This window comes from Caenorhabditis briggsae (genome assembly GCF_000004555.2).
Source record: "Caenorhabditis briggsae complete genome, chrIII, whole genome shotgun sequence".
Classification (NCBI taxonomy): Eukaryota; Metazoa; Nematoda; class Chromadorea; order Rhabditida; family Rhabditidae; genus Caenorhabditis; species Caenorhabditis briggsae.
Genome location: NC_013490.2, coordinates 3,010,407 through 3,021,129, shown reverse-complemented (window position 1 = coordinate 3,021,129; position 10,723 = coordinate 3,010,407). Strand labels below are relative to the sequence as shown.

General features: G+C 38.1%; 2 protein-coding genes across 2 annotated transcripts; one reads left to right on the top strand and one right to left on the bottom strand.

Annotated features, from left to right (window-relative positions):
• Positions 1 to 993: 993 nt before the first annotated feature.
• Positions 994 to 2,686, top strand: CBG26135 (the record flags this gene model as incomplete). Its single annotated transcript, XM_045243521.1, has 4 exons — positions 994 to 1,029; positions 1,232 to 1,405; positions 1,459 to 1,683; positions 2,633 to 2,686. The coding sequence occupies 4 exons, from the start codon at positions 994 to 996 to the stop codon at positions 2,684 to 2,686; spliced, it is 489 nt and encodes a 162-aa protein (XP_045100324.1).
• A 1,505-nt stretch (positions 2,687 to 4,191) lies between these two features.
• CBG20301 lies at positions 4,192 to 10,612 on the bottom strand (the record flags this gene model as incomplete). Its single annotated transcript, XM_002647063.1, has 8 exons — positions 4,192 to 4,267; positions 5,704 to 5,870; positions 6,521 to 6,638; positions 7,242 to 7,396; positions 8,285 to 8,627; positions 9,239 to 9,294; positions 9,935 to 10,145; positions 10,452 to 10,612. 8 exons carry the CDS (start codon positions 10,610 to 10,612, stop codon positions 4,192 to 4,194), a joined length of 1,287 nt encoding a protein of 428 aa, XP_002647109.1.
• Between the last annotated feature and the right edge of the window lie 111 nt (positions 10,613 to 10,723).

Sequence of the window (10,723 nt, the reverse complement as noted above, 5' to 3'; positions counted from 1 at the left end):
GGAGCCTAGTCGTGTGGGGGCTCATTTCGAAGCTAGTGTCAAGGCGAAGAATAATTTGCCATCAGTTTTTGAATATTCTCGAATCTTTTTCTGAAAACATTCAGAAAAAAAAAATTTGTCTGAAAATTTTTTTCAGAAAACTTTTTCAATTTCCCCTTTTCGAAAATGTAGTTTCTCCGATTTCTCGTGAGAAACTTGGAAACTAGTGATTAGTATTCTATTAGTCTCTTTTTCTCTCCCTTTCTAATCCATTTGTGCTCCGCGAGCCGCCCGTAAATATCACTCACTTCTTGTTCTCCCCGCCAATTTTCGGTTTCCCTGACAACCGCCTCTCTCCTCGTTTTTGCTCTTTTTCTCAGTGCTCCTGCTCCGTTTTTGGAGCACAAAAATGGAAATTTTGGCGTTTTTCTCCTAAAAAGTTTTCTATACAACTTTTTTTTATGAAAAAAACCTTTTTTTTTCAAAATTTCCAAATTTCCAGAATGTTCTAGAAACTTCTAGAAGACTCTAGAATTACTAGAAGACATCTAGAATGCTTCGTAGATACAATTCCAAAAATTTGGACACAATTGTCTTGAAAAATCGACGGACCACGATTGGAAGTGCCTCGAATTGTGATGTGGTGCTTAAGGTAAGTCATAACTACCGTAATCTAGGTCAAAAATTTTTTGAAATTTAAATTTTTGAGTTTGTCGCGTTGGGAGCTTCAAAATGAGCCTAAACACGCCTAGGCTCCGCCCACGTTGGAGGATAGAGCGCCAGAGAAGCGAGACACACTGCGTCTCTAACCTAAAAACTCAAAGTGGGCGGAGTCTAGTCATGTGGGGGCTCATTTTGAAGCTAATGACTTAAAAAATTCGAAAATTCCGTTTTCGACATGATAATACTACAAACTACAAAGAAATGTTGCAGGGAAAGGGGATCGCTGGCATTCATGCATCGATCGAGTCGAATTCGATGGGTTATTTTTTAAAGGAACATTCGCTATCCGGAATGACACGCGTCAATGATAAGCCGATTTTTGGGCAGGTGAGATAGATGGCTTGGCGGGAAATTCAAAAAATTTTGAATTAAAAATTTTTTTTTTGAAATATAATTTTTTTCAAAAAATTTCAAACTACCGTATCTAGGTCAATTTTAGAAAAAAACAGTGAATCTTTAATTTCTTCAACTCAGCTCGTCAAATTTTTTGAAACAACAAATTTTCAAAAAAATTGTTGAATGTTTTAAGGTCCAAATCCATAGTGGAGATTTGATTCAAGTCGGTGGCTCACCTCCATTCGTATTTGATAGTGAATGGATGTTCGGTACAAGGCCGAATTCCGCAAAAAAGGGGGCCGGGCTTCCGGTTACGGTACCCAATGGACCAGAAAAAGACGCTCCAATGCTGCCAATGATCACCGGGGTAAGCGATTTTGGCGGGAATTTCAAATTTTTTAATTTTTTTTTGAATTCCAGAAGAAAATCCATCCACAACTGAGTCTTTCGGATTCTGCGGCTGCCATGAAAAAACGGTCAGAATATTCGAGATTCTCAAAATCTGGACCAAATTCTGAAAGTCTCCGGTCCTCGGCGTCTTCTACAGAATCTCGAGCGTTCTACAGTAACCCAAGGTCTATAGGAAATAATTTGCTACAGAGAGTTGTCAAACTGCAAGCGGAACTGATGGAAAAGGATGAGAAGGTGAGTTGGAAAAATTGTTTATCAATTTTTTTTGTTTTCTAGTGAAAATGTGTGAAAGTTGAGTACAATTTCTTATTCAGCTTGTCACGAGATTTAAAATAAGCCTAAACACGACTAGGCTCCGCCCACTTTGAAGTCAGAGTGCCAGAGAAGCGAGACACACTGCGTCTCTAACCTCAAAACTCAAAGTGGGCGGAGCCTGCTCGTGTGGGGGCTCATTTTGAAGCTCGCAACAAGGCAAATTCAGATTTGTCACTAGTTTTCCAATTTTCCTGAAAAATGTCTAAAAAACGGTCAAAAATGGCGTGAAATGGACTAAAATCCGAAATAATTGGTATTTTGACCTGAAAATTGAGACTCTTTTGGAGAAATTGGAGCAACATCTACAAATTTGAACTCGGCTCATAGCGAGCTTCAAAAAGAGCCCCCACACGACTAGGCTCCGCCCACTTTCGGGGTTAGAGCGCCAGAGAAGCGACACACTCTGCGTCTCTCACCGCTAAACTGAAAGTGGGCGGAGCCTAGTCGTGTGGGGGCTCTTTTTGAAGCTCGCTATGAGCCGAGTTCAAATGTGTAGATGTTGCTCCAATTTTCCGAAAGAGTCTCAATTTTCAGGTCAAAATACTAATTATTTCGGATTTTAGTTCATTTCACGCCATTTTTGACCGTTTTTTAGACATTTTTCAGGAAATTTCGAAACTAGTGACAAATTTGAATTTGTTTTGTCGCGAGCTTCAAAATGAGCCCCCACACGACTAGGCTCCGCCCACTTTGAGTTTTGAGGTCAGAGACTCAGTGTGTCTCGCTTCTCTGGCGCTCTAACCCCAAAAGTGGGCGGAGCCTAGTCCCCATTTTGAAGCTGCCGATGTGCCAAGTTCAGTTAAGTTAACTAAATACACAGATTATGTTCAGAACTGTGAAATTTTGAATTTTACCAAAAAAATTTCAGGTTGTTTTCATTTTTGAAATTCTACAGCTTTTTTTTGTTTTTTCATGGTTATAACTTATAACCATTGGTTCCAAAGAAAACCAAGATTTCCGACAAATTAGTCCTTATTGAAACAAATTGCGTTTTCCAAGATTAAATTGGGCAAATTTCCCAATTTAATCTATTTTACCTCCTGTTTCTCAAAATGTCTAATAAACCCAGAAAAATCCAATTATCACCCACACCTGGACTTTTCCAATCAAGCAATTCATCGTGCACGAAATACGACTAGGCTCCGCCCACTTTGGAGGCTAGAGTAGCAGAGAAGCGAGACACACTGCGTCTCTCACTCTCAAAGTGGGCGGAGTCTAGTCGTGTGGGGGCTCATTTCGAAGCTCGCGACAAGACAAATTCAAATTTGTCACTAGTTTCGAAATTTCCTGAAAAATGTCTAAAAAACGGTCAAAAATGGCTGGAAATGGACTAAAATCCGAAATAATTGGTATTTTGACCTGAAAATTGAGACTCTTTTGGAAAATTGGAGCATCATATACAAATTCGAACTCGGCTCATAGCGAGCTTCAAAATGAGCCTAAACACGCCTAGGCTCCGCCCACGTTGGAGGATAGAGCGCCAGAGAAGCGAGACACACTGCGTCTCTAACCTCAAAACTCAAAGTGGGCGGAGCCTAGTCGTGTGAGGGCTCATTTTGAAGCTAATAACTTAAAAAATTCGAAAATTCCATTTTCAACATGATAAGACTACAAACTACAAAGAAATGTTGCAGCAGGGAAAGGGGATCGCTGGCATTCATGCATCGATCGAGTCGAATTCGATGGGTTATTTTTTAAAGGAACATTCGCTATCCGGAATGACACGCGTCAATGATAAGCCGATTTTTGGGCAGGTGAGATAGATGGCTTGGCGGGAAATTCAAAAAATTTTGAATAAAAATTTTTTTTTTGAAAAATAATTTTTTTCAAAAATTTCAAACTACCGTATCTCGGTCAATTTTAGAAAAAAGCAGTGAATCTTTAATTTCTTCAACTCAGCTTGTCAAGAGCTTCAAAATGAGCCCCACACAACTAGGCTCCGCCCATCTTGAGTTTTGAGAGTGAGAGACGCAGTGTGTCTCGCTTCTCTGGCGCTCTAGCCCCTCAAAGTGGGCGGAGCCTAGTCGTGTGGTGGCTCATTTTGAAGCTGAAAACAAAACAATTTCAAAATTTTTAGTTTTCAAATTGCTCAGACTACAACCTACACGTTTTCCCACAACATTAAATTTCATTTTTTTGGGAATTTTCAGCCAATTTTTTTTTTTAAATTCAGTTTTTCTTGATTTCTTGAGGAGATTTTCAGCCATTTTCAGTCTTTTTTTTCCGACTATTTTTAACGATTTTTCGGGACACAATTGACCTAAAATGCTCTGAAAAATGGAAAAAAAAATTGAAATCGCTCTATTTAAACTACACATAAAGAATCCAAAACAAACGAAACGAAGAGGAAGAGGGGAGGGCGGATTGGAAATACAGCAAAAAATCGAAAAATTGAATTTAAAAGGAAAAAAGAGGAGGGTGGAGAATTTAGTTAAAAGCCACAGTTTTGCTCGTTCCCGATTTGATTCCGCTTCCAACCGTCTTCTTGGTGAGTGGTGGTGATCTGGAAAATGGAGCATTTCGAAGAGATGAGCAATATTTCAAAGCTGCGCAATCAAAAAACTAAGGCTGAAATTGAATTTTTACAGAAAAACAAAAAACTAAAAATTGGCTAAAAATCGTGTTCTTCCGACAATTTTCAGCCAATCTTCTGGCACTTTCAGCCGATTTTTCAGGTATTTTCAGCCTATTTTTCCAGAATTTTCCAAGATTTCCAAGATTTCTAGTAATATGATTGAAGCTGAGCAATACTTAATTAGCCCCCCCCCCCCTTTAGAGTCTATTTTCTCGATTTTCAGCTATTTTTTTTCTAAATTTTCTGAATTTTCAGCCATTTTAAACTAAATTTCAAAGGATTTTCAGTCAATTTTAGACATTATTTTCACCTAAATTTCTAGATGATTTTAGCATATTTAAAGGCATTTTCAGTCAATTTTTTAGCATTTTCAGGCATATTTCCAGCCAATTTTCAACGATTTTCAGCTAATTTTCAGCCAATTTTTTGGCTTTTTTTTGGCATCCATTTTCAGCCGAGTTTAGCCAATTCCTTAAAATTTTTCACATTTTTCATTCGATTTTCAGCCAATTTTTTAGAATTTTTCAGTCATTTTTTCTAGAATTTTCAGCCAATTTTCAGCCACTTTTTTTCAGAATTTTCACCTAATTTAAAGCCATTTTCAGTCAATTTTCCAGAATTTTCAGCTAACTTTCAGTCATTTTCAGCCAAATTCTCTAGATTTTTCGCGCCGATTCTTCTAGAAAATTCAGCCAATTTTTTAGAATTTTTCACATTTTTCAGTCTATTTTCAGCCAATTTTCAGTCATTTTTCTTCAGAATTTTCAGCTAATTTAAAGCTATTCTCAGCTTATTTTTCAGAATGTTCAGAACCAATTTTTAGCCATTTTCAGCCAATTTTCCGGAAATTTCACCTTAATTTTGCTATTTTCAGTCAATTTTTTCGGAATTTTATGCAATTTCAAGCCATTTTCAGCCAATTTTAGGCATTTTCAGCTAACTTTTGGTCATTTTCAGCCAATATTCCAAAATTTTCAGCCATTTTCATGCATTTAAAGGTATTTTCAGGCAATTTTTAGTCGTTTTTGACCAATTTTGCAGAATTTTCAGCTAACTTTCAGTCATTTTCAGCCAAATTCTCTAGATTTTTCGCCGATTTTTCTAGGAAATTCAGCCAACTTTCTTCCAGGATTTTCAACCAATTTTCAGTTATTTTCAGTCAATTTTTCCACAATTACCAGCTAAAATTTAGGCATTTTCAGACAATTTTCCTAGAGTTTTCAGTCTTTTTTCCAGAATTTTAGAGGATCCTCAGTCAGTTTTTTCCTCAATTTTCAGCCATTTTTCCACTATTCTCAGCCAATATTTTTCCAGAATTTTCCAAAATTTTCAGCTATTTTCCCCCAAAAAACCCCCGTACCAACCTGAGTGGAAGTGGTGGCGCTGGAAGTTCTCCGTATTGCTCTTCGAAATATCGATTGAACGATCGATAGAATGCCTGTTGACCGCCGGCCAACTCGAATTCTGTCAATCGGCGGACGCCGAGGTCGGCCAGGGTTCGTTCGCCAGTCAGCACATCGTTTTGGACTTCCTGCAAATTTTAAGCTGAGCAATCATGCGAAACAACGCCTTTTTTGTTGTCATTTTTTGGTTTATTTTAGCCCCCCCAAAAAGTGACTTTTTGAGTCTTAAAATGTGCAAAAAGATCAAATTTCCGCTTAGTTTCAGCTTTTTTTTTTGTTGGAATTTTGGACCTTTCAGTGACTTTTTTACCGAATTTTTGTCCGTTTAGCCATTTTTTGGTCATTTTCAGCCATTTTTAGACCCATTTCAACGATTTTAGGCCATTTTTAAACGAATTTTAGCGCCAAAAATGTGGCTCTCTCAACTTCGCCGCCTGTTTTGATCCATTTGGGCCATTCATAGATCCATTTTGACATCTTTAGCTTATTTTTAGGCTCTTTTTGGCCCCTTAAAGCTATTTCTGGTTCATTTCTGGCCATTGTTAAGCCTATTTTGGGTATGCTTTGGTCATTTTTCAGTCATTTTCGATCACTTTTCTACTGTTCAGAGAAATGCGAAGTCAAGAGTTTCAGATCAAATTTTAGGTCTATTATAGCCAATTTTCAGGCATTTCGCTGAATTTTCAGCTCATGTTGGTCCATTTTTGCGTATTTCAAGCCAAAAATTTGCTATTTTTTCGAATTTTTAGCCAATTTTCAGTTCATTTCCGACACTCACAATGTACTCCATCCATTCTCTGTTCAATGGAACTTTGCACTTGAACACTTTTCCGTACAACTCAGTTGCCAACGTCAGCGCCATAAAGTATGGGTCCGGGAGGCCGTGACGCTTGTATCTGGAAAAAAAAAATGAAATTGGAGCATTATTGGAGCTGAAAATGCTAAAAATCTGAAAATCCGTTGTTTTTAGGCTCTTTTTTCGTCAAAAATGCAAACTTTTATGCCAAAATTCGTCATTTTCAGCTTAAAATAAGCCAAAAATTCTGGTTTTTAGTGTCGAAGTCATTTTGGCCTCTTTAAATGTCAAAGTTGCTCATTTTTCAGCGATTTTCGACCATAAAATAGACCAGAATGTGTCATTTTGAGCAAAATTCTCAGATTTTTGGCACCTAAATTCTCTAACAATAACGTTTTCAGCTCAAATTTCGCGATTTTCAGCTTGAAATTTCATCATTTTGGCGTCAGAAAGGTGTGAAATAGCTCAGAATTTGCCACCATTTTTGGATCGAAATTTTCATATTAGCGAATAAAAACGACTTTTTGGAGTCAAAATGACCTAATATTCTGGTTTTTTGAGGTCAAAATCGTCTGAAAATGATGTTTTTGGGGTCAAAATCACCCGGAAGACCTATTTTCGGGGTAAAAACGAGTTCAAATTTGCTATTTTGAGCAATATTTAGGGTCAAAACGGCCCCCCAAAATTCGTCTTTTTTCCCCACCTAAATCCAAAATCTGGCAGACAATGCGCCTTTTTGTACATGAAATCGATGAGCTCAGACAGTTGATAGCAGTGTGGTCCGACGAATTCATAAGTGTGTCCCTTGGCCGTGGGATCGTTGACGACACGGTCGATTCCTTGAGCAACGTCGCCAACCTGACGGAAAAAGAGATTGCTCAGCTTAAAACGTGTTCTGTCTGAACATTCTAACAAAACCCAGTTTTTTGAATTTGCCTTATCGCGAGCTTCGAAATGAGCCCCCAAACACGACTAGGCTCCGCCCACTTTGAGAGTGAGAGACGCAGTGTGTCTCGCTTCTCTGGCGCTCTAACCCCAAAAGTGGGCGGAGCCTAGTCGTGTTGGGGCCCATTTTGAAGTTGGCGTTGTGCCAAGGCTGAATTTTTTGCAAGTTTCACGTTTTTTTTTCTGGAAAAATCTCTTTTTTCAGATCAAAAATGATATTTTCTAGGGAAAAATACTGAAAAATTTCGATTTTTCGATTTCGCCAATTTCAAGCCGTTTTTGACCGATTTCAGTCAATTTTCAGGGCCCTATGGATCATTTTAAGCCGAAAATCTTGATTTTCGGTTCATTTTAAGCCATCATTTTTGACCGATTTTCTCAATTTAAGAGAATTTTTAGGCGTATTTTTCAGTCGAATTTATTAACGATTTCAGTCAATTTCCAAGAATTTGGGACCTTGCGAAGGCGAAAAATCAGGTTTTTTGATTGTTTTCAATCAGTTTTCAGAATTTTTATGAAGAAATTACAATTTTCAAGATAAAAAATGCCGAAAAATTCAATTCAGCCAATTTTCAGATCTCTAGGGATCAGTTTTAGCCGGTTTTCGGCCTATTTTAAGCAAATTTTCAATGGATTTTTCGCTAAAAATCTTGAATTTTTGGTCTATTCCAAGCCATTTTTTGATCGTTTTTGACCAATTTTTAGGTCTCTAGGGACCATTTTTAGCCAAAAATCTCAGTTTTTGGTCTATTTCAAGCCATTCTTGACTAATTCCAGCCCATTTCCAGCGCTTCTCCTCACCCAAATCGGCATCTTATACGTCTGCTCTCCCTTCTTGTACAAATAAACATGATCCAGTGGGGTTTTTCGCCATCTCGACACATAGTACTGAATGAAACCATCGAGTTCACCATAAATCACCGATGGACGAATGATTGTCGCCTCGGGGAACTCCTCGCGCACCGCAATCTCTCCCAGAGCCTTTGAACGCAGGAATTCGGATTTCGCGACGAAATGTCCTTTTGGCGGGTCCACGGTGGCTCCGAGAGCCGATAAATGGACGAACTTCTCGACGCCCATCTCTTTGCAGATTTTTGCGAGGCGGCGGGCTCCAGTGTCGTGGACATCGTAGTAGTTGTAGTTTCTGGAAGAAATTATAGAGGAGTTTAGAGCCAAAAATCAGTTTTTTTTAGACGGAAAAAGTCCGAAATACAGAGAATTGGACCAAAAAATTTGAGAATTTGCAATTTTCCAGAACTTTTATAAAAATGGTGTCGAAAAATCGAATTTTGAAGATTTAGAGCCAAAAGAAAAAAATGTTTTTTCCAATTTTTTTCAAAAAATTTCAAACTACCGTATCTCGGTTTATTTCAGCCAAAATTTCCGAAAATCCAGTTTTTTGAATTTGCCTTATCGCGAGCTTTGAAACGAGCCCAAACACGACTAGGCTCCGCCCACTTTGAGTTTTGAGGTCAGAGACGCAGTGTGTCTCGCTTCTCTGGCGCTCTAGTGGGCGGAGCCTAGGCGTGTGTGGGCTCATTTTGAAGCTCTTGGTGAGCAGAGTTCGGATTTTTAGTTAGTTTTTCGAATTTCTAGGAATTTTGAGAATTTCGACTCAAATTTTGGCAAAAAATGAGCAATTTCCGGTCAATTTTTAGCTTAAAAAATCGGTTTTTAAGCGATTTTCAGCCGAATTTCATGACAAATTTGACCATTTCCAGCCAATTTTCCAATGAAAATCGATATTTTATTCACCCAGTTGGGACACGTGTTCCAATCAAGTTGACAACGACGTTCGAGTACTTGACGACCTGAAAAATGGTAAATTTGAGCTTTGAGAACGATTTTTTTCAGTCGGAACTCGATTTCGGCGATTTTAAGCTCTGAAAATGACTAAAAGCCCCATTTTTAAAGCAATTTTTGGTTTTTTAGGAACTTTTGGAGTCAAAAATCTATCATTTCCAGCGATTTCAGGTTCCAAAAAATGCTGAAAATCTGATTTTCAGTTAGAAATTGGGCGTTTTTGAGCGATTTCTGACCGAAAGTTGCGATTTTCAGAGTCATTTTTGGCGTTGAAATCAAGTTTGAGCTCCAAAACTGCCTGAAAATCACATTTTCACTGTAATTTGAGCTAAAAATCGCCAAAATTGCCGATTTTGATATCAAAAACCTAGATTCTATCTTATTCTATCTTTTCTTATTTTTACAGTTAATTGCTGGCTTCAAAAGCATTTTTGGGTTGAATATGACCAAAATTTTGCGATTTTTGAGTTCGAAAATCCCATTTTTAAGAGCTAAAAATCGACTAAAAACCGGTTTTGGGGTCCAAAAATACAATTTTTAGTGCGATTTTCAGCTTTTAGAGCAGTTTTAGCGATTTTTGGAGCTATTTTTGGCTTTTAAAGCAATTTTTCGGCTCAAAATGCTCTAATATTGCAATTTTCAGCTCACCTTGCGAATGCTCTCCTCATCCTTGAGCTCAAACGGAAAATAGAGGACCTGTCCGAGTTCTCCCAACACTTTGTGCTCTCTCATATAATACGGATCCTGTCGATATGGAATAATGATTTGCGATCCGTTTTTCGCGAATTTATTGACGACGGGGAGGCCGAGGAAGCCCGAAGCGCCGAATACGGTAACCACGTTTCCGGAGAAGGAGGCTCTGGAAGAAAAAATGCATTTCGGGGCATTTGAAGCGATTTTAACCCATTTTTCAGCAATTTCTGACTATTCTGAGTGAAAATCCGGTCATTTTTTGAAAAAAAAATTTTTTGACGTAAACCTCAAATTTTCGGCTGAAATAGTTGATTTTAGAGGTTTTAGAGGCATTTTTCTAGCTTTTTAGACCCAGAAAACCGTTTAAAAACACCCCAAACCCATAGGAAAACCCTTTTTTCGAATTTTTTTCAAAATTTAGGTTTTTTTTCAGATTTTTTCAATTTTTTCCGAATTTCCAGATATTCCCTACCTTCCACCATTTCCCTTTCTAAATTGAGCCCCCTGTGAGCTCACTCGTGGCTCTGGATGCGCGTTTTCCGGGGTTAGAACCGAAATACTGCTATAGTTTTGGCTGGCGACCACTAGAACCGGCTGTCTCGACGATAAGGACCTACCCAAAACCGATAGCATGGCTGAAAATTTTTATATCTTCATTTAAATATTTTTTTACAAAAATATTCCAAAAAACTGGGCTAAAATCCGTTGAAAACAACCAAAAATCGAGGTGTGCGGTGCCAAAAA